The 27,661-nt window shown below is 34.4% G+C and overlaps 1 protein-coding gene across 1 annotated transcript in view; it reads left to right on the forward strand.

Moving 5' to 3' along the window:
* Positions 1–27,661, forward strand: part of MDGA2 (MAM domain containing glycosylphosphatidylinositol anchor 2) — a 944,924-nt gene that overhangs the window by 870,149 nt on the left and 47,114 nt on the right. Inside the window, exons 11-14 of the mRNA XM_081087224.1 lie at positions 5,995–6,172; positions 12,357–12,377; positions 23,124–23,279; positions 23,746–23,904. Coding sequence (XP_080943350.1) covers positions 5,995–6,172; positions 12,357–12,377; positions 23,124–23,279; positions 23,746–23,904 — 514 coding nt within the window. The remainder of the gene's footprint in view (positions 1–5,994; positions 6,173–12,356; positions 12,378–23,123; positions 23,280–23,745; positions 23,905–27,661) is intronic.

Consider the following 27,661-nt stretch of genomic DNA (forward strand, 5'->3'; position numbering starts at 1 on the left):
GGGGTCACTTCACAGCAAATGGAACACACATGTGTATATGTCTGCTATTCATTGGTGTATTCCCCCATCTCCTCCTTTAGGTTCTCACTTGCAGTCCTGAAAATGGTTTGCAACCCAGAAAGGAAGGGAAATATGGCATTTCTTTTTCTTTCACATTTTAGAATCTATTGCAACCTTCTGCTTTATTGAGATAATTTTATTCCTTTTAAAATTAAAAAAATAAAAATATGATTTGTCCTTCTGAAACCTTTGCAACAATTGCCTTTTAAATATCCTCAGTGGTAAAAACAGCAAACAGCAGCTTTTCGTAAAATGCCTCCTTGTAGTGTATTTTTAGATTTTGAAGTTACCCCCTAAATCATATGAAAGGAATATACCTCCTAGAAAAAGAAAAAGTTAATTGGAAATTTAAAAAAATATAAATGATAAAAAAGTGTTCAACACATTACTTTCAAATCAACATGATAACGGGGCTGATCTGGGACTATCATTCCATTATGTTTTCAGTTCTATGTTCTCTGAGGGTTTTGCCATATTACCTTCAAACAGTGGACTAATATTTCATTTTTCGGTGTTTGTGCAAACACTGCATTCAGTTTTTGCATTTTTACATTTGCACAGCTCACTGAGATATAATATGAAGTATTTAATTGCTCATTCCTCAACTGCTGAAGTATATACTTTCATTAAAGCTTTAAATTAAAGATGGAATAAAAGTTATTGCTTTTTTAATACACATATAAAGGTATGCACTTCAAAGTTTGTAATAAGTATAATGACATCAATGTGTCTACGAACTAAAATCATTTGTGTAATGCATCTCCTTATACCCACAGTCTCTCCTTGGGATGTACTGCACATATTCAGAAAGGTACACCTTGATTAAACCTGTGTGCCTGTAGGTAATAATAAGAAGTCAAATTATTCTGTATATGTTTTTTATATATCTTTTGAAATAACAGTACTTTGCCTTTGTTTAATGCATCTAATTTGAAAATCTAAAAACAGTGAAATTGCCATTTACATTATATTATTTTGTAGAATATTTAGGACAAAAGACTGATAGAAACTTTGTAGTATCCAGCATCAGCTATGCATGAGTAAAGTAATTCCTGTGCAATTAGGTTTTATGTCAATTTTTACCAATATTTAAATTCAGTGATTGGTTGCAGTTACTGTTAACTGAGTTGGATTTCATGCTGTACTCCTTGGGGGCCAGTTAAATATACACTATCCTGGAATTTAATCTCATCACAACTTTACCATGTTAATGGGCAGACACTGTAGGTATAAACATTAATAAGAAATTCTTTCTGCCTTATAATCTATATTCAAAAAAATTCTTTATCAGTATTTTGACTAAATTGGCTCTGGTTAAAAAAAAAGGGAAAGATAAATTTTAAGGAAACAAGGAGAAAGTAATGCCAGAAAGAGTAATTTTGGTTGTAAACAAACTTTACTTTTCAGATGCTACTCCCAATCTATACAGCATTAGGAGAGTCACATTAACCTCCCTCTGCTTCAGTTTCATCATTTATAAAATAGGGCTAGTATTAGTTCTACCTACCTACTAGGAGTCATGGTAGATTTTCCTATATAATAAAAGCCTAGGTGGCATCATGCGACGTCGTCACAATATGGCCACCACAAGATGGCCACCTTCATGTCAATACAAGATGGCTATCACAAGATGGTCACCACAAGATGATCACCACAAGATGGCCAACAGGGGAGGGCCATTGTGGGCAATCAGGCCAGCAGGGAGGGCAGTTGGGGGTGAACAAACCAGCAGGGAAGGGTAGTTGGGGACAAACAGGCCAGCAGGGGAGCACTGTTGGGAGTGATCGGGCCGACAGGTGAGCATTTAGGCATCAATCAGGCTGGCAGGGGAGTGATTAGTGGGTGATCAGGCTGGCAGGCAGAAGCAGTTAGGGGCAATCAGGCAGGCAGGCAGGTGAGCAGTTAGGAGCCAGCTGTCCCGGATTGTGAGAGGGATGTCCTACTGCTGGTTTAGGCCCAATCCCACAGGGGTCCCAGATTTGAGAGCGTGCAGGCCGGGCTGAGGAACACACACTCTTTGTGCACAAATTTCGTGCACCGGGCCTCTAGTTTATAATAATAAGTGTGATACAGTTAATATAGTGCTGGCACATAGTGAGGACTTATATATGGAGTGGGGTTTTCTTTGTGCTTTTTTTTTAATACATATTTTATTGATTTTTTACAGAGAGGAAGGAGAGGGATAGTTAGAAACATCAATGAGAGACAAACATCGATCAGCTGCCTCCTGCACACCTCCTGCTGGGGATGTGCCCGCAACCAAGGTACATGCCCTTGACCAGAATCAAACCTGGGACCTTTCAGTCCGCAGGCCGATGCTCTATCCACTGAGCCAAACCAGTTAGGGTGGTTTCCTTGTTTTTAACTATCTGACCAGAATATACAAGTGAAAGAGCAATCAATGTTGAGGTGTTAGAAGAAGCCATTAGTATTAATGAGGTGGTGTAGCAAGACTGAGCTATGCCTCACCAAATGTAGCCCTGGATCATCAGCATCCAATAGTCTTGTAAAGGAGAAGATGATTTTTTAAATTATATTTTTAAACAAATTGAAAAATTATATTTCTAGATCTCTTTGAAGCAGAAATGCTGGTGTTTAAGACTTAGAATTTGCCCCATGACTCTCATGCTTGCCTAAATATGAGAACCACTACTACAGCGTATCTAAAACATCACATATAAAATCTCAAATACCATCCATATTTTGAACTCAGGAAAAGGAAAAGCACCTCTGTATGAGAACGAGGTGCAGGCACAGATGGAGATGTAGGAAGCAATGCAAGAGCGCACTGTTTTAGGATTCAAGGAAGACAGAGATCAAGTGAATAAATAATCCGATGAACAGAATGAACTGGTGATTATAATAGAATCAGGGACATAGAAAGGGAATGGACTGACTATTCTTGGGGGGGAAAGGGGTGTCGGAGATGCGGGAAGAGACTGGACAAAAATCGTGCACCTATGGATGAGGACAGGGGGTGGGGAGTGAGGGCGGAGAGTGGGGTGGGAACTGGGAGGAGGGGAGTTATGGGGGGAAAAAAGAGGAACAAATGTAATAATCTGAACAATAAAGATTTAATTAAAAAAAAAAAAGAAAATCCATTATTGCCTATTTCTTATGCTACAATTTTCTGAAAAATAAAGAGAAATATTACAGGCATTATGATTAGCCACCATTTGCACTCTACCTGCGCCCCATCACCAGATAGGGTGAAGTCCTTTCTTTACCCCTCACAATTCTGTTTTCTCATCCCGATGCTCTCCTAACCCATGTGACCAGTATCTTGTACTCAGCATTTACTGCATTTACTATTTTCTGTATTTCTTTATACATACATACATACACACACTCATATATATATATAATACATTCATATATTCCTTTTCAAAATGTATGCTTTAAATTTAATAATATTTCTGCCTTAAAATTAATTTTAGCTATTACTTTTGTAAAATTTATTCATGATGATGTGTGTATCTTGGGTTCACTTTTTAATGCTGCATTTTGTGTTACATTTTATGAAGGGTAAACAATCTAATTATTCTATCTCTTACTGATATTTACTGGTAGACTATTTTATGTTTTCTATGCCATGAATATTCCTGTCTCCTTGTGTACAAGAGTTTATCTGTTCTCATTATAATATTGTTTTTATTGCCAAATTGCTCTCCATACCTATTCCACTCTACATATTCATCAAGACTGTATTTTTAGACAACAGTTTTCTGTGGATCTCTTGATTTTTTTTTCATATTATTGTGCAGAGACACTGTCTTTTTATTCCAGCCTCTCTTTTCAAGTTCATTTGCATAGCAAACATTTGCATAGTGTCTCCCTCTGAAGCACAAGGAAGGTCTGTTTAATGTCTGGTGTAATAAATATGTCTCTGTTTTAGGTAATGCAGGAGCAGGTTTGGTTACTATCAGTTACAAAATACTAAGCTTTCTTAAGCTCAGGGATTCTCAAATGTGATACAAACCCAAGTCGGTGTAAAACCAACTGGGCTCTTGTGCATCACCCTGTAGGACTTGGGAGGCAAGGGGAGCCAATGCTAATGTGAAGCTTAGCTATCAGTTTATGCTGATGCCATAGACACCAGGTGTACAAAAATTAGAAACATATTATAATGCAACTATACTTATAATAGCTACATAAATAAAAGAAAACTGAAAATGTATGCAAAGAACAGAAATTTATAAAAGTGGCACAACAAAATTTTTTAGACTTACATTTTTAGAGCAGTTTTAGGTTCATAGCAATAATTGAGCAGAATGTACAATGATTTCCAACATACTCCCCTCCCCCAAAGCATGCATAGTCTTCCCTAATATCAACACCCTATATTAGAGTGGTATGTTTGTTATAATTGATGAACCTACATTGACCCATCCTTATCAGCCAAAGTCCATAGTTTACATTACGGTGCACTCTTGGTGTTTTACATTCTATAGGTTTGGGCAAAATTATAATTACATGTATCCCCCATTATATCATCATGCGGAGTAATTTTATTGTCCAAAAAATCCTCTGTGCTCAGCTTATTCACCTTTCCCGCTCCCCTAATCCCTGGTAAGCACTGTCTCCATATTTGTGCCTGCTCCAGAATGTCATATAGCTGGAATCATAGAGTCTGTAGCCTTTTCAGATTGGTTTATTTTACTTATTAATATGCGTGTACATTTCCTCCATGTTTTTTTCATAGCTGATAGCTCATTTCTAGATAGATCTCAATAACATCCCACTGTCTGGTTGTAGCACTACTTATTTTTGCACTTACTTGCTAAAGGACACCTTGATTGCTTCCAAGTTTTGGCAATTATAAATAAAACTGCTATAAATGTCCAAGTGCAGATTTTTGGGGTGAATATGTTTTCACCTCCTTTGGGGAAATACCACGGAGCACAGTTGCTAGGTCATATGAAAAGACCATATTTAGTTTTGTAAAAAACCCACCACACTACCCTCCAAAGTGGCTGTCCTGCTCGACATTCCCACCGGCAGTGAATAAGAGTTCTTAGTTGTCTGCGTCCTTGACAGCATTTGGTGTTGTAAGTATCCTGGATATTGAATCTTTTCATAGGTGTGTAGTGCATTTCTCTGATGATATATCATGGGAAGCATCTTTTTTTATTAAAATCTGTGGCCCTTTCTTTAAATGTTTTTGTTTGTTTTCTTATTATTGAATTTTAAGAGATCTCCATATATTTTTGGTAACAGTTCTTTATCAGCTTATCTTTCGCAAATATTTTCTCCCGATCTGTGGCTTGTTTTTATTCTCATGATATTGTCTTTGATAGATGAGAAATTTTTAAATTAAAGAAGTCCAGCTTATCAGTTATTTATTTCATGGAGTGTGTTTTCAGTGTTGTATCCAAAAGTTATTGCAAAGCCCAGTGTCTTAATTGTCTATGTTATCTTCTAGGAGTTTTGTAGTTTAATGTTTTCCTTGTAGGTCTGTGATTCATTCTGAGTTAAGTGCTGTGAAGATTGCAATGTCTGTGTCTAGATTCAGTATTTCGCATAGGGTTGCCCAGGGTTCTAGAAAAATTGCTGAGAATACTGTCTTTGCTCCATTTCATTGTCTTCGCCAGAGACCAGTTGACTATAAATACGTTAAGTAATAAGTAATCTTATATCTCTCCTAGTCCCTAGATGAGACTTCAATAGACTATTATTTTATATCTCTCTGACTCTTAAATTAGATGACTTTAAATCTGTTTATATGACAGGTTATTCTGTGAAAATTTGGTGATTATCCACAAACATCTGCAAAATTTGTTGCTTATTATAGAACTTTAATAAAACACATTTATAATATTAGTACTTTCTTATTTAAATAAAATTTCAGAATGCCTGCCCTATTTGGTTACAACACAATTAAGTACCTCTGAAGAAAATACTGGGAACATTATTGCATAATTGTTTTGATTTTAGGCTGGACAACAGCGTTGGTGGGAACAAGAGATTAAAATAAATGGAAATATTCAAAAAGGAGAATTAATTACATATAATTTGACTGAGCTAATTAAACCAGAGGCTTATGAAGTCCGACTAACACCTCTCACCAAATTTGGCGAAGGAGATTCAACAATTCGTGTCATCAAATATAGTGGTAAGTAACCTTTTATTTAAAAGCATTTATTTTGATATTAATCTATCTGTAATATGTAGCTTGCAACTATCTACCAAATTTAGATATAAACTAAAATTTAGCATATTGATTTACTGTATCGTCAGCTAAGTGACCAAAAAACCCCACACTACGTAATCATAGGTGGTAATATTTGATTATGAATGTAGAGATATAGAATAATGTTTTAGTTAACATTAAATCTATTCAATAATGTCAGCAATGTTCTTTTTTTTCTATCCCATAATTATGATGCAATATTTCTGCATTTTAGTTTTTTCAAGTTCTTGATGGCTTAAACATTTATATCATTAAAATGAAAGGTTAGCAAATGTGATCAAAAAGGTTTTTAAATTTTTTTAAACTAATGGACTTTATTTTCTTTTAGAATAACTTTAAGGTTACATAAAATGGAGAAGAAAGTCTAGACAGATCTTATATATGCCCTCTCCCCCGACACAGTTTTCCCAGTTATTAACATCTAATATTAAGTGAACAACTGTTACAATTGGCTAACTGATATTGACATTTTATTATTAAAGAGTTTACATTAGGATTTATTATTTGTGTTTACAGTTCTATGGATTTTGAGAAGTGTGTGATGTTGTTTATCCACCATTACAAAACCACACAGAATAGTTTCACTTTCCTAAAAGGTCCCTCTGCTCCATCTCTCTGCCCCTCTCTTCTTCCAACCCTCAGAACCATTGATCTCACTCTTTATTATCTGCAATTTTGCTTTTACCAAAATGTTGGAATCATACAGCATGCAGCCTTTTCAAACTGGCTTATTTCACTGAGCAATACACATTTAAGTTTTTCCATGTTGTTTGTGGCTCGATAATTATTTCATTTTCTTATTGAATAATGTCCCATGTATAGAGGTATTATAGTTTCTTTATCCATTCACCTTTTGCTGAAGAGCATCTTAGTAGACTCTTTGGGTCATTATTTTCTTTATATTGCTAATGTTAAAAATATCTAAATGTTCATGTGAGTCTGTATGTAACAGTGTGTCTTTATAAACTACATGCATTTTATATTTCTTCACTATTTACATGTCCTACTTGAGAAAAAATTAAAACTTGTATAAAACTGTAAAATAATTGATTAAAAACTTTATCTAAAGAGTATAAACAATAGCAATGGCTAGCTCCAGAACTGTCAAAGTATGTTCAGGCTTGAGTGAATCAGTGTCAATATATTTCATATTTATTTCATTAATGCAGTTAAATATTATTCTTTTTTTGTCATCAGAGTTTGACTTAAAAAGATAATGCAATATATATTTTTGCAGTTGAAAGTTTCCATTCTGTTTAACATTAACTATATTTTTTATGTAAGAAAGAGTGAATACTATCATAAATAAAAAGTAAAGTGAAATTAATAACTCATTAAAACTTATTTTTCATATTAAACCACTCTTTCTTCACTCTTTTCTCATTAGTCAGAGTATATTGGGTATGATGTTCCATTTTCATGAAAAGATTACGATATATATAGGATAGAACAAAAGTAGATTTACAGTAACTTATATGGAAAATAATACAATAATTAATAAATAATAATACAAAAATAAACTGTGTTTCACATACAATTGTAAACCTACTTTTGTGTTACCTTGTGTAATGTAGAGCGGAATATTCATTAAAGATCAAAGAATGTAAAGGTATTAGAATCACTCCATTTTTTTTAAATGTGTCTTTTGAAAATATCTATACCCCCCCAGCCATAGGCAAACTATGGCCCGCAGGCCGGATCCGGCCCGTTTGAAATGAATAAAACTAAAAAAAAAAAAAAAGACTGTACCCTTTTATGTAATGATGTTTACTTTGAATTTATATTAGTTCACACAAACACTCCATCCATGCTTTTGTTCCGGCCCTCTGGTCCAGTTTAAGAACCCATTGTGGCCCTCGAGTCAAAAAGTTTGCCCACCCCTGCTAGCCGGTTTGGCTCAGTAGATAAAGCGTCGGCCTATGGACCGAAGGGTCCTAGGTTTGATTCCGGTCAGGGGCACGTACCTTGGTTGCAGGCTCCTCCCTGGCCCAGGCCCTGGTCAGGGCTTGTGCAGGAGGCAACCGATCGGTATGTTTCTCTCACATCGATGTCTCTCTCTTACTTTCCCTCTCTGTCTTCCACTCTCGCTAAAAATCAATGGAAAAATATCCTCAGATGAGGATTAATAAAAAAAAAAAAAAGAAAGAAAGGAAGATAGAAAGGAAGAAAGAAAGAAAGAAAGAAAGAAAGAAAGAAAGAAAGAAAGAAAGAAGAAAGAAAGAAAGAAAGAAAGAAAGAAAGAAAGAAAGAAAGAAAGAAAGAAGAAAGAAGGAAAGAAGGAAGGAAGGAAGGAAGGAAGGAAGGAAGGAAGGAAGGAAGGAAGGAAGGAAGGAAGGAAAGAAAGAAGGAAAGAAAAAAAGAAAGAAAGAAAGAAAGAAAGAAAGAAGGAAGGAAGGAAGGAAGGAAGGAAGGAAGGAAGGAAGGAAAGAAAGAAAAAGAAAGAAAGAAAGAAAGAAAGAAAGAAAGAAAGAAAGAAAGAAAGAAAGAAAGAAAGAAAGAAAGAAAGAAAATATCTATATATATAAAAAGAAGTAATATGCAAAAGAGGTCGGGACTCCGTAATGGTCACAACCAGCTCAGGAGGAGGGGCCGGGTGTGGCCCCAGTCTGAGAGAATAATACTCATGCGCAGCTGGAGCCTGAGAGATCAACACAGAGGGGTGCCTGCTCCGAGCCTCCACAGCACGGCTGGGGGCAGGCCCCCAGCAGACACACACACACACACACACACACACACACACACACACACACATGCACACACACACAGGGCACCTGCTCCGAGCCTCCATGGCCTGACTGCTCCATGGGGAGTGGGCCTAAGCCATCAGTAGGACATCTCCTGAGGGCTCTGGGACTATGAGAGGGTGCAGCCTGGGCTGAGGGATCCCCACCCTCCAGTGCACAAATTTCAGGCACCAGGCCTCTAGTACCTTTAATGTTAGTGATATTTATATATTATGCAGAATACAATTGATATTTTTTAATCACTACCATTATTTCATTGGGCAGACACTAGATAGCATCCCAATATATTTTTCTAAAGTTTTAGTTTTATATGTTTTTTAAAATATGAAATATTATCTAGTCTTCTCTTTTATTTTAGTTTTAATTAAATTTATTAGGGTGATATTGGTTAATGAGATCATATAGGTTTTAAGTTTGCATTTCAATGACACATGATTTGTATATTGCATTGTGTGCCCACCACCCCAAGGGGGTGGGGAGTATTAAAGGGTAAAGTTGCCAAGTATATGGTGACAGAAGATGATTTCACTTTGGGTGGTGGGTACATAATACAATATCTCCTCTTATCTAATGTTTATTTTCCTTACCCCCAAGTTATAAAACTTGGACTGTTTAATATGGAGGGGTATTAGAAACTATGCATTAATTTTATTCTTTAAAAGTTGAAGATATCAGATTCAGAAAGTTTTGGTGTCTTATAAAGTTAAACAATTATGAAACTATAAACTCAGTAGAACCAGTTGTGAATTATTTCTTAGAATTAAATTATAATTCAGAGATGTTTACTCCTTTGAAAGATAATACATAGATATTATTATATTATTTTAATTATGAAATAATTTTGTTCAGGGCCAGGGAGAGACCACGGGAGGGCTCCAGGGTGTGTCTGGCCCATCTCTCCCAGTACTGATTGGCCAGACCCCAGCAGCAAGCTAACCTATCAGTCAGAGCATCTGCCGCCTGGTGATCAGTGCACGTCATAGTGACTGATCAAATGGTAAAACGAATGATAAGATGCTTAGCATATTAGGCTTTTATTATATAGGATATGAGACAACAAACTAAAATATAAAATCTGGAGCTCCAGTTTGGCTCATTGGAGAGACATCAGCATGAAGAATGAAGAGTCCCATGTTCAATTCCAGTAAAGGACTTGTACCTTGATTGCAGGCTCAACCCCTGACCCCTGTCAGATGGGTGCAAGGAGGCAACCAATCAATGTGTCTTTCACATCAATGTTTCTCTCTGTGTGTCTCTTCCCCTCCCTTCCACCCTCTTTTAAAAATCAATGGAAAAATATCCTCAGGTGAGGAGTAACAAAAATAAAATAAAATAAATAAATAAATCTTGAAAATAAATATTATGCTTAGTTGTAATTTTCTTTAATTATCTTTACATTCTTAAATATACATATTAAAATTGTAAACATTTCATTAAAATTACTAATTTAATATAGGTTGGAATAAAATATACTTTAACTGTATACCTGTATTTATATGAAATTAGACATCAAGTTTCATTGAAATAAGAAAATGAACTCATTTCATTATTCAGAAGTTATAATGGCAAATTTTCACAAGGATAATTGTGTTATTTTTACTGAGCTTTGTGACTAAAAAGTCATATGTCATATGAGAAGACAATTAAAATTCGGTCTGGTCACTTAGACACAGAGATCGGAATATAGTCAATAATATTGCAATAACGATGTATGGTGCCAGGTGAGTACTGGAAATATTGGGAGGAACACTTTTTAAAATATATGATTGTGTAACCACTATGCTCTACACCTAAAACTAGTACAAAATAATATTGAAAGTGAACTATAATTGAAATTGAACTGTTGTTGTGAATTATTTCTTAGAATTAAATTATAATTCAGATGTTTACTCCTTTGAAAGATAATACATAGACAATATTATTTTAATTATGAAATAATTTTGATTTTTATAAATTAACTTTCAATTAAAATACATTGTTATTTTGAAAGTAAAACAATCATTTTTTCTCCATTTCAATGGAACTAGTGAATGTATAGTTTCTTCTTTCATCATTTTTAATGGGGAATACAGAATAATAAAAACAACTAAAGTAATTGGAATGGTCTTTCTTCTCTATGTGGAAATAGCAAAAGTAAGTAATTGATAAGGAAACTAACTCACCTTGTTAAAATTGATCTCAATGTACTAATGTAACATTACATATGAACATGTTTTGTGCATGTTATACATTTATTGACTTTCATACTTAACTAGTAGAGTCCCAAGTTTAACATAAGTGGTTAATATCTAACATAGGAATTAACAGTAGAGTACATAAACTTTTGCAGGTTATAATAGTTGACCATTGTAATCTTGGGAGACTACAATAATGCTTTCCTTCATACAGAATGGAACTTTCTTTCCAAGTGATAAATAATTACTCAATATCTACAGATACCATTTGTCTTTTAGGGTAGATATATTTTTGTTGTTGTTTTAGTGAAATTTAAAGTGTTTAATACTCTTCAACTAGAAAGCAACTGGTGCTTTGGTAGGTGTGGCTCAGCTGATTGAGTGCATCAGAAGATTGCTGGTTCAATGACCTGTCAGGGCGCATGCTTAGACTGTGGGCTCCATCCAGGGTAGAGGGTGTGCAGAAGGCAGCTGACTGATGTTTCTCTCTCTCTCTCCTTCTCCCTTCCTCTGATTAAAAAAGCAATAAAAATACAGTGTTTTAAAAAATCAATTGTTACTTTTTTGCAAACACAATTAGCCTTTTTGAGATAAATATTTCTTCTGGTGCACAAAAATTCAAATGTGTTGCTTAACATTTGAAAACTATTTGTGTGTGCACACCTGTGTGTGAATGTAATTAAACAAAGCAGCACTGAAGTGGCGATTTGTTTTAGGACACATACATAATGTGATATGAAGATTGCTTTACTTTCATATATACCATTTTATTTTCACCAGAAGTAAATAGCAGCCCAAAAAACCTTAGGTATACTCTCTGTTGGATAATTGCTTTCATTATTAAAACATCTAGATTATATATTGTCCTATTGTCAGCCTCAGTTTATATTTCTGCATTTTGCTTAGAACTGGTTAAGATATAAAAGGTCAGCAACTCCATTTTTTGGAAGATGACAAATTCCACATGCTATTAAACATTGATCTTTGGGTACTTTCAGGCTGTTATTGCTGAGCTCCAAAGTAGGGTCTAGTCAATCCCCTTGAACAAAATGGATTGCAAATATAATTCTCCATGGTCACAGTGGGGAAGATCATTAAGCTGTGGTAAAGAACTATGAGACACTGATTAGACTTTTATTGCTAAAAGACATTCAAACCATTCTAACATTATTTTTTGCTTTTTTGTAGCTCCTGTTAATCCTCATTTGAGTAAGTATATTTTTACTTTAAGAATTACATTGTATTTTGTACTTAGGAAAAATAGAAAATGCATAGACATACGAATACTATTTAGCAACTGTTCTTATTAGGTTTAAAATATCCTGGCTAAGAATCAATAAAACCAGCTTTAAGTGTAAATTTTAAGTTTCAAAGGATATGGGTATAAAGACAAATTATTTAATATTAATATTGATTTTAATAATATTTTTCTAAATATGGAGTCATTTACCCCAACTTGCTTAATATTTGTTATTTGTGTAACTGTAGAATTATTTTTTTCTATTGTGGCATTACATATCATTTTTATTGCTATTATTTTTCTTTAATTCTCATTTTTTATTTTTACATTCCACTCATAAAGACTATTGTTACTTAGAAAATTGGTATTTGAATGGTTTAAACAAGATTTTTCATGGAGCCCTGACTGATTGGCTCAGTTGGTTAGAGCATCATCCCATCCTATACACCAAAACATTGTGGGTTCAATTCCCAGTCAGAGCACATACCTAAGTTGCAGGTTTGATCCTTAGTCAGGGTGCTGACTGGAGGCAACTGATCAATGTTTCTCTCTCAAATCAATGTTTTTCTCTTTCTCTCTACCCCTTCCTCTTCTCTCCAAATTCAATAAAAAACATATCCTTTGGTGAGGATTGGGGGTAAAAAATAAAGATGTTTAATGGATCACTACTCTGTATACCCATCTTATATGGAAAAAAGGAGATAATCTGGTCACCATTGTTTTAATAATATTTCACATTAAAATTAAGAATTGATTTTGTGTGTTAGAATATATTGTTCTTGGCTAATAAAAGAATGAAGAGCCCTTTTGCACTCTTACTCCCATCCATCCAAAATTCTCCATTTCCTATACTTACGGAAGAAAATGTCCAAGTCTTTATTTTCATTTTACTGTAGTTCCTTTTCTGCAATGGTCTTTCACTTCCTATATAACAAAGACAAAACTATGGAATCTCTGTTCTTGCTATATTTTCCACTAAAGATTCTCTTTGACTCCATTTTTCCATATTCAAATTTTAATATTGAATATTTTATAGATTTCTATTGTTTAAATATTTCTTTCATATATAAAAGTTTATTTAGTCATCACAAATGCCCCCTTGATGTGGGTACTATTATCAACCCTTTGATGTTCACTTTTATTATATAGTTTAGTACAAATACATCTTGCTTCACTAAGTATTTCCTCTTTTTGATTTCCCATAATAATTTATCTTCATCTGTGTGATGAGCTAATCCTCCAGTAAATTATAAAATATTTAAAAACGATAATCTGTTTCTAATTTCTCCTTATATCTTACTATCTATGTGTCTATCATAGCACCTGATATTTGACCAAATGATCATTTGTTAAGAGAACAAATTAATGACAGTTTCAGGATGAATTAATTGTATAAATAAGAATCTCTTTGGCTTCTCCCCATGGTACTATTGCTAGTTAATTACTATATTGATTATAGTTCCTTTCAAAGTAAGTTCTCTGACTGCACACTAAGTAGAAATGTTTAAAAAGAGTTGTCATGGGAAAATTAAAACTAGATACAGGATAAATTTTACAAGTATTTCAACTCAAGTAAAAATTTTTAAACAGCTTCTATCTACTAAGCAATAGATATATGTAAATAACTAGTAGATGGAGTGTTTGGTCACAGACTATCTCAATACAAGTATTATTAATCACTTGGCAAAGGAGAAAATTTTACAGAAGAGATGATATTTGAGCTGGAGCCTGAGAGTTGAATAGAGGTTGCTTAAGAAAGGCATACCTGTCATTGAAAAGAAAGTCGTATGCAGATAATAACTGAGTAAAAGCTCAGTATGTCTGGAGTATGCTGCTCAAAAGTTACAAAAGCCAGGAGTGTGTCTTAATGAGAGACAATTTAGAATTTGAAAGCTTCTTCTTCTTTTTTTTTTTCTCATCAAATTTTTACTAATTTTATCCTAGTGGTAGAAAATATTTTGACTGTCATTTCACTAAGAAATATATACTAATTTTCTAGTTAGTAACTTTATGACATCAGTTTACTCTTGTGTGAGCAGTAGACATGAGTTTCCATTCAAAGTAGTTACCAAAATATTAAGTTTTTAATAATAAAATTAATTTTAAAACAGAATTCTTATAGAGAAAAATATGTACATACATTTTAGTATGTGTGTAAAAAGTACAGAGTGGGGCAAAAGTAGGTTTGTAGTCGTGACTACGGGAAACAGTTTATTCTTGTATTATTATTAATAAATTATTGTATTATTTTCCATACAAACAAGGGTAAACCTACTTTTGCCCCACCCTGTATATGTATGCACATACACACACACACACACACCTGTTTTGAATGCTTCTTTAAGAAGCTCGGAACTGTTAGGTCATAGTTACCAATATATTTTCCTCAGCAAGCATTTTACATGTAGTCAAAGATTGGATTTTTTATTTTTAAAACAATTTCCTGCATAACCTTCTATAACAAAGCTTTACATTAGCTGTGTACCTTTTGGTTTTTAATGAATAGTCAACATGATGGAAGCTGAGAGTTGTTTAAAATAAAGATTTTTACTAAGCATTACACAATGATTCCTGTAAGTTATCAAGAATAATTATTTTTATGTTGTTGACAAGTTACATTTTTTTTCTTATTAATTGATTTATTTAACCTTGGTATTGCCTTCAGGTCCTAAATATGTAAAATAAAAATGTTTTATCAAACAAAGCCATTTATAGATTCAGGTTCATAATCAAGCCAGACATTATTCGATAAGAGAAAAAAATAGGCCAACATGCAAAAGAAGGTAATGTTTTGTTTTAGATTTTTGCTATGGAAAGTTAATTTTCATTTCCCTGAGTTACATTACTTTTGCCTAAGATCTTATGTGCAAATACTATAATATTTTTAATTTTTGTCATTTATTTTCAAGGTCTGATTTACATGTGGTAAAAACCACCCTATTAAAGACATTTAAGAACCGTTGACCAATGCATAGTCATGTAACCAGCACCACAAAGTTTCATCATCCCTAAAATTTCCTTCTGCTCCTTTGTAGTTAAATATCCTTGCACCAAGCTCCTAGCAAGCTTGTTTTCTGTTACTTTAATTTTACTATAATATTTTAGTTAGTTACAATATACTTATTGTTTATCCTCCACATTTAATTAAAATACACCTTCCAGTAATTATATTGTTAATGAAGTTGAAGAGAAAGTGAAAATTAAATAGTCCAGGAAAACATCTAAATGAGAAAAATAAAGTTAAAAATATTAAGTACTTCTGTTTCTGAAAATGAAGAAAATGCTGCTAAATCTTATATGTTCTTAATAATTATTTTTAATGAATTCTTATAATATCATTTAGCAATATTTCTTTCAAAACTGATTATTGTCTTGATAATAAAATTTTAAAATATTTAGAATATATGTTGGCTAAATTATAAATTATAGTATGGCTGAAACATCTTCTTAATAGTAAAAATTAATTATAGGACAATAATTAATAACTGTTATGTTTAAATGATAATAAATGTGATATAAGGCTTTATATATTGGTAATAAATCATACTAATCTTAAATGTTCTTTTGTATTTTATCAACTTACATAATACTTAAGTGAATTTATCCAAAATACCCATTACCAAAATATATAATTTCATAACAATTTGTCCCAGTCTGGTTCTTTATTAGACCTAAAAAAATGCATTTGTCAAATTTAAAAGACAAGGGCCTTCTATTTCTTATAATTTTTTTATTGAAAATGGTAACTGAAAGGAAAGATGATTAATGGTCAAGAGAACCATGTTCTACAGGTTCCAATACACACCAGCAGTGCTCCCTGGCCCTTCTAACACACTGCTCGTTTCGTCAGGAAGGTGCCTTCAGACCAAACCCGAACTTTAGCGTGTGGCTAGACTGTGGCAACCAAAACGTATATGAAATCAAAGTGAAATGAGTTCTTGGGTCTCTCAAGTATGGAGTTGCAATTTTCTATTGTAAAGAGGTTTTTAATTTTTTGAAAGGTGTATTTGGTTTGATTTAGGTTCTGCAGTCTGTAAAATCATTGAAATTTAAAAATTTGAGGAGATTATCTTTTAAACATTTTTGCTGTACATTAGATTATAAGTACAAGATAATATGTATGTATATGCAACATATGTGCATAATATAATAATATAAGTGTATATATAAATATATTTGTAATATAAAAATGTATGTAAAAATATATTTATACTAGAGGCCTGATGCACAAAATGCATGCAAGGGGCTCGGCCCTCGCAGCCTTGGCTTCGTCTGAAAGGTCGTCCAGAAGGATGTCTGGAAGGTCGTTCAGCTGTCTAGTCTAATTAGCATATTATGCTTTTATTATTATAGGTTATTATAGATAGTATAATTGAAAATCTGCCTATCTCTCAGAAACCACTTAAAACTAAAAAGAGGATTTACTTTCATTGCCTATGATATTAGTCCAAAGTTACTACTGATGAACAAATTTAGTAAAATGGTATAATACAAAATCAACATACAATAAACAATGGCTTTCTATACACTAATAATGAACTATCTGAAAATGAAATTAAGAAAATCCCATTCACAATAACAACAAAAAAGAATAAAATACTTAGTAATAAACTTAGCCAAAGAATCAAAAACTAGTTGAAGGAAACAAAAAACACAACTAAATGGAAAGACATCCTGTGTTCATAGAATGGGATAATTAATATTGTTAAAATATTCACATTAATCAAAATTATCTATGGATTCAATTCTATTCCTATAAAAAAATCAATGTCATTCTTTATAGAAATAGTAATACAAACCTAACATACATATGGAACCACAAGAGATCCTAAATAGTCAATGCAATCTTGAGCAACAAGAACGAAGTTGGAGGCATCACACATTCTGATTTTAAAATATATTACAAAGCCATAGTAATCCAAGGAGCATGGTACTGGCATAAAAATTGGTATTTAGACCAATGGAACAGAATAGAGATCCCAGAAATAAATCCATAAATTTATGGTCAACTGATTTCTGATGAGGGTACCAAGAACACACAATGGAAAAAGGATAGTCTCTTCAATTCAGCATTGTGCACAGTTGGCAGCAATGTAATTTTAACAGCCGTTAGAGAAAACAGTATGGAGATGCCTCCAGATATTAAAAAACAAACAAACATATGATCCAATAATCCCACTTCTTGTTATACATACAAAGGAAATGAAATCTCAGTCTTTAAGAGGTACCTATTATTCCAAGTATATTGCAGCAGTATTCAAAATAGCCAAGACATTAAACTATCTAAATATCCATGTAAAGATAGATGGATAAAGCGAATGCAGTATATGCATACAAGAGAACACTATTCAACTTAAAAAATAAAGTCATTCTGTTATTTGAAACTACATGGATAAACCTGGCTCCTTATGCTAATTGAAATACACCAGACAGAGAAGGACAAATACTGCATGATATCACTTATATGTAGAGTCTAAAATATTCAAAATCAGATTCAGGACACAGAATGGTTGTTGCCAAGAAGAGGGAAGGGGAATAGGAAGATATTGGTCAAGGGTATGCACTTTCAGTTATGCAAAATGAGTCAGTTCTTCAGAGTTAATGTACAGCATGGTGACTATACTTAACAATACTGTATTGTATCATTGCAGTTTGCCAATAGGGTAGATCTTAAGCATTCTCACCAAAAAAAGAAAAAAAAAGATTATGATAACTGTGATACTGTGGTATGTGAAGTGATGGCTATATTAATTCACTTAATAGTGGTGATCTTTTCAAAATGTATATTCATATCCAAAATCAAGTTATACACCTTAAATATGTACAATTTTTTGTCAATTATACCTCAGTAAAGCTGAAAAATAAAGAGTAAAAAAGAGGGTAGGTGGGGGAAAAGGGCCATTGGACTAGAGGACTGTTGGGCATCATGCTACTCATTCCTGAGTTTTTTCATTCTTCACTATATTGAAAATGATTCAGGGAAGTAAAATTTTGGATACCGGGAAATGGAGAACATCTTACCTAATAAAAGAGAAACATGCAAATTGACCGTACCTCTGCTACACTCACAAGACACACCCATAAGCCACACCCACAAGCCAATCATGAGAGAGTATGCAAATAAAAACAATCAAGATGGTGGTGGCCACAGAGCTGGAGCAAACAGGAGGCTTGGGTTGCCGCTGGCAATGGAGGAAGCCAAGCTTCCCGCCTGTCCTTGCCGGCGGTGGGCTCCACTCAAGGCAACAAAGTTTCAATTATAAAAGATAAGTAAACCCCAGATACCTGCTTCCAGCCGCTGTGGCCTCTGCTCAAGGAGGGTCTGGGAGCCTGGGTTGCTCAGGGCCGTGGCCAGCTGGCAAACAGCCCTCAGACCCTCACCCAGGCTGGCCAGGCACCCCAGCGGGGACCCCCACCCTGAATGGGTTGTGGCCAGCCTGAAAACAGCCCTCAGCCCCTCACCCAGGCTGACCACACCCTCATGAGGTGAGGTTCCCCACTGGGGGTCTTGGTCAGCCTGAAAACAGCCATCAGCCCCTCACCAAGGCTGGCCAGGCACCCCAGCGGGGATCCCCACCCTGAAGGGCATGTGGCCAGCTTGAAAACAGCCCTCAGCCCCTCACCCAGGCTAGCCAGCAGGGACCCTCAACCCATGGGGGTGTGGCCAGCCTGCAAACCACCACAGACCCCTCACCCAGGACACCCCATACCCCAAGGGAACCCCCATCCTGATCCGGGACACCCTTTAGGGCAAACCAGCCAGCCCTCACCTGTGCACCAGGCCTCTATCTATACTAATAAAAGGGTAATATGCTAGTTAGACTGGGAGACCTTCCAGGAGACCTTCTGTACATTCTTCTGGACAAAGCCATGGTGGTGGGATGAGGTAGAGGCGGTTCGAGGCCAAGAGGGAGGGCAGTTGTGGGTGATCAGGCTGGTGGAGGGCGGGGCCATTGGGGGTAAGCAAACCAGCAGGGGGGCCAGTTGGGGGCAAGCAGGCCAGTGGGGAGGGAAGATGGGGTGAGCAGGGGGAGGGCAGTTGGGGGCGAGCAGGCTGGCAGGCAGAGTGGTTAGTGGCAATCAGGCAAACAGGCAGGCAAATGAGCGGTTAAGAGCCAGCAGTCCCAGGTTGCAAGAGGGATGTCCAACTGCCGGTTTAGGCCCGATCCCTGTGAACCGGCAGCAGGACATCCTTTGAAGGGTCCCAGATTGGAGAGAGTGCAGGCCTGGGTGAGGAACACTCCCTCCCCTGTGCATGAATTTCGTGCACCAGGCCAATAGTTTTAAATATATTTATTTATGTCCATGTAGTCCCTGAAAACCTGTCAAAATCATGTTGTAATTAGAAAACTAGTGAACAATTCAAAACAAAGTCAATCTTCAGTTCCACATTTTGTGAAAATCAGGGACTTTATTACTTTTTTATTTTTTGAAATATTTAATATTTTAATGACATTGACTTTTGATAAGATTTTATAGATGAGTGAATTTTCATTATCTATGAAGATATTCCTTATCTCAATGAATATTTTTATGAATAGACTTTTTGCATACATCTATAATTACCTCATATAAATTAACAGGATAATCACAAAATTATGATGGTTCTATATAGTGTGGGTTTTTTTTTTATTTTACTTGCCAACTTTTCAAAAAATCTCTGTAGCAATAGGTTTTTCACTATAAAGATATATATCTACAGAAGCAATGAACTATTGAGATTACTTATATATTTTTGTTCAATGTAAATTATTATTTATGTTTCCCTCAAATTTATTGTAAACAACTTAGATCATATGTAAAATAACCCTAATTATGAAAGTTTAGGCAGATATAAAATTATAGGCAAGTCTTAAATTGTCATAAGCTGTGTTGTAGCTTAATCTTGCTATGAGAGACTTAAATACTCCGTTTTTTTTGTTTTTAAAGGCAAGCATATTTTTAAACAAGGCTAAATAAATTACACAAAATATATGTTAAAATGATTCGATTAAAAATCATTACACATAATCTTTTATAATACCCAAAAAGAAAGTTTTGATAGAAGATCTATAAGCTGAAATCTTCAATCTTTACCTTTGTTTTAGGACATTTTGTTTGTGCATATAATATGTAATTAAGAAAATAAAAAACATTTAAATTTAAACATTTTCCTTATTATGACTCCAAAATAGCAACTAAAGAATTTCATATTTTACCTAAAAGATACCTACCCATGAATATAACTAAATTTTGTCATCAACATTAGATCTTCAACTGGTAGCATCAGGTAGTCATGTCTTGTTTAGTGTAAGATTCGTGGCACAAATATGTGTTAGTAAATATTTTATGCGGCATATTGTTTATCCAGAAATGCTGAGTTTGAATCTCCAAAATGCTTATAGTCCCTGCGAATCTTCTTAATCAGAATATACAGTATAATTAAACACAAAGAGATTCAGTGATTCTTGAATCTGGAAACAAAAACAAAAAATATTTCTTAAATTCAAAGGGAAAGCCCTCAGTTTTACTTCTATTTGTAAATGTCAATTGTGTCCTCATTTTATTATGATAAGAACAGTTAACATGATATCTACCTTCTTCACAAAATCTTACATGTACGATGCAGCACTGTTAGCTACACGCACACTGTTGTACAGCAGATCTCCAGAACGTATCCTGCAGAACTGAAAGTTACTACCCTTTGTCCAACATCTCTCCATTTCCATCTCCTCTGACCCCTGACAACCTTCATTCTACTCTTTGCTTCTATGTATTTGACTTTTATTAGATTCTACATGTAAATGGTATTATGCTTTTTTTTTTCTTTCTGTGTCTGGCTTTTTCACCTACTGTCCTCCAGTTTCATCCATTTTATTGCAAACTAGAGGCCTGATGCATGGCTTCCCTCTGGCACTCGGGACCTCCAGCCGCTGGCAGGCACCTGAGACCTGGGCTTCTCTCTGCCTCAACTTCATCCAGAATGACATCCGGAAAGACATCCAGTCTAATTAGCATATTACCCTTTTATTATTATATGGTGGGATAGCCTTATTTTTTTTTAGGCTTAAAAATACCCCATGGAATATATCTGCCACAATTTTTTTATCTTTTCATTTATCAGTGGACACTTAAGCTGTTTCTGTAACTTGGCTACTATGAATAATATTGTAATGAGCATGGATTGCATATCTCTTTTAGGTACTGATTTAATTTCCTTTGAGTGTATACTCATACAACAGATTATTGGATCATATGCTAATTCTATATTTAATTTGGGGGGGGGGGGCTCCATATTATTTTCCATGACGCATCAATTTACTTTCCCACCAATAGTGTGCAAGTACCATACTCTTTTGATTACTGTAACTTTATATTTTAAAATGCCTCCAGTTTTATTCTTGTTAATAATTGTATTGGCAGCTTGGGATCTCATGTGTGATTTCACATGAAGCTCACCAGTAGAAAAAATTTTTTGTATTTCTATATAAAGAAAAAGCTATTGCTATTTTTGTAGGGACTGCATTGTAACTATAGATCACTTTGGGTATTCTGAATATTTTAATAATATTAATTTTTCTTAAATCCCTTTCATATAGTTCATTGTTAGTATAAAGAAACATAAAGATTAATTCAGGGGCATGATCCCAACTGCTAGGGTTCCACTCCCAACAATATCTGATAAATCTACCCCATAGTAGAGAGGAGGGAACAAAACAAACAGAAATCTCCTGTTCTTTAGATGTTTTTATCTCTATGAATTCCAAGGAATCTGTACTGTTTTGACTTTATTTTTTACTTGTTGAACTAGGCCAAGGTTTCCTTTCTGTGAGCTTCAAAAAATGGTGTTATTTTATTGTGATTTCATAGAGTTGTGTTGAGTTTGAATGAAATAATATAAATTGCATTAAATTTTTCTAAATTAAGGATAATTTTAATTCTGTGTATAGTGGACATCATCTTCTTTATTTACTCCTATATATCAAACAGGGTGCATCTCAGTAAGTAACCCTCGTGATACCTAGAATTGTTACTACTACCCTCATTTCAGGGCAGTTGAAGAAAGCTCTCTCTGAACTTGGGTCTAAAGTCAGCGTGCAGTAGGCATACAAAATATCTCAGTCCTTCCACTGGCCTTCATCAAGTCTTTCCATTACTTCATTTCTAGTGAATTTCAAGCATCTGGCAAACCCATATTCATATAAAGTATGAAACATAACTACCATTTAAAAGAATTTGTCATTAGCTTCCCATAAGTAAACTTCCATTTGTGTAAATGGATATACATGGAAGCATCTCCAGACACAGTGTTATAATCTCAATGTATACAGCTTTAACGTGCTTCCAGGTAAATTTAAAAGATGATTTTCTAATTGACAGTTTAGCTTGAATTGTTCCTATACTGAAAAACAAAGTTGGGGAAACTCTTTAGCCATAAATCAAGGGTGAATTATAGCCTTTTAGTTATCTGAATATTTCAGAAGAAAATGTTTTTGGTTTAAATTATTAAACAAGAGACTGATTCATATATTATTTTTATTTTTCATTAAAATAAAATCATTTTATGTCTAATTGTAATCTTGTACACAATTATGGCTCTTATGGCTCTGATTTCATTACTGCAATTTTGCATTATTTTATTGCTGTATAATGATTTAAATTTCTCCTATAAGAATATTACAATGTTTGTATTAATTTAATTAATAACAATCACTTTAATTAAAATTTGTTAACAGGAGAATTTCATTGTGGATTTGAAGATGGTAACATTTGTTTGTTCACACAAGATGATACAGATAATTTTGACTGGACAAAGCAAAGTACTGCAACAAGAAATACAAAATATACTCCAAATACAGGACCTAACGCTGATCGTAGTGGCTCCAAAGAAGGTATGGGGGTATGAAATGTGTTAATAACAAACATACCCCAACGTTAGGATGTTAGAAATGCCATTAATATGAAAGGCAAAGGAACACTGAGCTATAGATTTAAAGATTGTGGAATAAAATATTAAAAATTTTTGCACAGTATCAATAATTCAGGTATTTCCAAGGTTTGTAGACATTAATTTTCTCTCAGAATTCAGACACATATAGTTGACAGACTAGGATATTGTTTTGAAATTAAGTGTAAAATTCTAATTTTGTCTTAAATTTTTATACATTTTAAAGTGTTTTTAAGTGTGTAAATCCTTTATTCTTTATATAATATCATACATTTACATATTTCATAAATGAGATGCCAATCCTTTTATCAGTCTGTACTTGTATAAAAATCCTAACACTTATCAACAATTTCAAATTTCGTGTTACCTAATAACAATATGTTTAAACATTTTATTTTGTCTTTTTAAAGGTTTTTATATGTACATTGAGACATCACGACCAAGATTAGAAGGTGAAAAGGCTCGACTTCTCAGCCCTGTCTTCAGCATTGCTCCCAAAAACCCTTATGGACCCACAAACACTGCGTATTGTTTCAGCTTCTTTTATCACATGTATGGACAACATATAGGTGAGGTGGCATGAATTACTGTTTCTTCTTCTAAAGTATATCATCACTAAGAAGAAAAATGTTTTTAAACGCACAGCATTAATCAATTTTAGTCAAAAAAATGCCATCATTGACTTTTATATAACTTACTTATAAATTGCAAAATAAGATGCTAAAAATGTTCCCCCATTTTGTCCTAATTTCCCTAATTTAGATTAGAATTTGAAATTTTGGACCATTGCCTACCTTTTCTGGGATCCTAATTCAAGCAGACCATCAGTAGGTTAAATTCTTTATGAGATCATCTTGTGGAATTTAATACCAGTACAATTTAGACTGCTTTTTTTAAAAAAAAAATTACTTGGATTATCACTCAATGTATATTAATGATCATTAAAAAAAGTATTGTCATATTTGGAAGATAGTACTTTTAGCACCAACTACAAATTCAGAATATTGTTGTGATTTTTTTCTTGTTTATAAAGTATACCTAACACACCTAGTGGGAGTTCAGAACATCCTCAGTCCCGAAGAGCATACAAAGATGAAGATACTAGTACACCCTCTGCTCTTAGAGACCCTGCACAGTCATGGAGGATAACATGAGTAAATACACAATTGTGCTAGATAGAATCCACAGAAATTTGAGAAAGAACCTACAAATCCAGGGAGGGGAACCAAGGCAGTTATACAAGTCTATAATAATTTATGTGCAATCTTAAAATAGAAAACTTGAAATGTTTTAATGTAATTATTTGGCAGTGCATGCTAGCCTACTATTATACATGTGTTAGAATATGACCTGGACTGATATGAGCCTGTTTATATAGTCTTTATTTATCCTAATGAGTGTGAACATTTGTACACTTTGCAGCAAAAATATTGCTGTGTAATTACAGATATCCTTCCAGATTCTTCCTGGAGATGTCATGTAATATATACAAGATATGCACACTTAATAAGGAAAATTCTCAATGGTTTAGTATATCAAGTCCCACAGAACTTGGACAAGGGAGTAGGGATCTGCATCGAGTTAAAGAATAAGTCCATGCTTTGGAACAAAGGAAAACATTTCTCTACGAAGGATGGGCACATTTTCAAAAGACAGAGATGAGCACAGGGAAGATTAAGACATGGAAACCAGGGTGTAAAGTGTGAGAAGTTAGGATAGCATGGAATTGTATCAATGTAAATTAATAAAACTAATAATAAATATGTATCTTTTATAAAATAATGCACATGGTATACACCATCTACTGTACTAAATGAAATAATCCTCTTAATACTTTTATAAAATTAGCATCACTGCCCATCTTTTACAGTGGAGAAAAGTGAGCCTTAGAGAGTTTGTATGAATTGTAAGCAATAGGGATTCAAACTCATAGCCAGCACTACAAGCCGGTATTCCTCAGAGTGGAGCACTAGGTGACACCTGGAAGGGAAGCTCTTGTGCAGTAAAAAGTACCCTCCACATGAAGCCAGGAAACCTGGGCTGGAAGTTGCCTGTAGCACTCAGTCACTGTACAGATTTACAGACATTATTGAACATGTCTGGATCTTAGTCTCCTCATTTGTAAAAAAGGAATACGAATTCCTATCTTAGAAATTTGTTGTTCAAGTCAAATAGACAACATATATAAAACCATCTATCACATAGTAGACGATCTTCCGTTACTTTGAATCTCAAATAGCAACAACAACAGCAATAATAAAGTAATAGCTCATTATTATCATGGAGTAAGACACTATTCCTAACATGTCATGAAGTATTTTTCTTAATTTTCGCAATAAACCTTGTACTCATTAAAATCACTATTGTGTTTTTTAAATAAGAAAACCAAAGTACAGAGAACTTTAATTACCATGCCAATCAATCTTATAGCTGATAAGTATGGAAGCCATAAAACCAGTCTGGGAAGCTGGACACAGAGTCTGCCTGCTTCTGTTCTGCAGGAGACTTATTGGAGTATCATGGAAGCATAGCTGATTTAGTGGTCAGGGGAGATATTACAGGTTTTGTGCAGACAATAAGCATGATGAGAACTTTGATTTGGGAAGATAAATCTAATAGGAGTGGTAAAATCATTGAGAGACAGAATATGAGCTGGAAAAGCAGTTAGAAAGCCATGAGAATAGTCATGCATTCACTTCAGCCTAAACTATGATATGGAATTAGTCCTTACACAATTGCTAAGCCATTTTTATTTATTTTGAGATTTCTATCTTATTACAAAAGTAGGGTTGGCTTGGATCTAATTTTTCCCTTTAGTTGATCATGTATATTTAACTTACTCTCTACTATGAATATATTTCATGGACTTCTTTTCTTCCAACTTACCTTAAAATATGCATATTTTCAATTGCTGTTTAAATAAATAATTCAAAGATCAATATTTTGAATTACTTTAATGAGAAAATATGCATTTACTTTAATTATGAGCTCTCAAAATTTCTGCATATTTCTGCTGAGTCCCAATATGATTTTAATATACTTTTAATTTAATAATTGTTTTTCTTATCCTCTTTATTGTCAAGGGATGTTCAGTTCACCTCTGCTAGCTTTCTTTTGGCTGTTTCAGGAAGAAGGCAGTTGTGTATTTTTCCCTTGCTCTCAGACATTTGCCACTTTGTTACCTATGACATTTCTGTGCTGTATCAGATGGTTGGCAGTCGCAGGTATCAGGTCACTTGGGTCCCTCTCAGCAGGACACAGTCATTCTCCTCACTGAAATCTAGGCAAATGTATTTGTCCTAGATATTGACTAATCAATTGGGACTAGATGAGGGAGTTGCTGCCTGCAGTTGAAACCTTCTCTCTTTGCAAATATTGTGTTGAGACACTTATCATCTGTAAGCCCAGGCGCATTTATAGTCACTGGTTTTATAAATAAAATTATCAGTTTTATTGATTCTTTGGGAAATTCATATTGAAAAACAATTTGTCCTGGATTTCTAATAGCCTGATCAAAGTTATTACTTCTTGAGTAACCATAAATAATCCTTGCTTTTTAACTATAAGTAATGGATAGTATACCATCGAGAATAGTCTTAAATTTTTAATAATATAAAAATTGATGATCAGTTATACATTACTTAGAAAAGAGATTCCTCTTTGAAATAAAGTCAAGTATGTGTATTATTTATTGCTGCAGAACAAATTTCCCTCAAATTTTGTACCATAAAGCAATAAACATTTACTATCCCACAGTTTCTGTGGGCCAGGAACATGGGTATGGCTTAGCTGGATGCCTATAGCTCAAGGCCTCTCATAAGGTTGCAGATGAGCAAGGTGTAAGTCAGACTAACTTGAATATTTGACTTGGAGAAGATACATTTCTATGCCCACTCCCTTGTTTTTTGGGCAGGCTCACTCCCTCACAAGGGTTAGAATAAGGATATCAACTTATTGCTGCCTGTTGATCAGAGGCCTCTCTCATCTCTTCGCCATATGGACATCCTCATAGGACTGTCTCATGGTATGGTGGCAGACTTCCTCCAAAGCAAGAAACCCAGGAGAGAGAAAAAAAACACATGCTCAAGACTTTATAATCTGATCTCTGACTTGACATCCCATAACTCTGCCTTGTTATCCTATATAATAAAACCCTAATATGCAAATCGACCAAACAGCAGAACCACCAGTCACTATGATGCGCACTGGGGACAGATGCTCAATGCAGGAGCTGCCCCTTGGTGGTCAGTGCACTCCCACAGGGGGAGTGCTGCTCAGCCAGAAGCTGGGCTCAGGGTTGGTGAGCGCAGTGGCAGTGGCGAGAGC

Source organism: Myotis nattereri (assembly GCF_964212035.1).
Source record: "Myotis nattereri genome assembly, chromosome: 1".
Classification (NCBI taxonomy): Eukaryota; Metazoa; Chordata; class Mammalia; order Chiroptera; family Vespertilionidae; genus Myotis; species Myotis nattereri.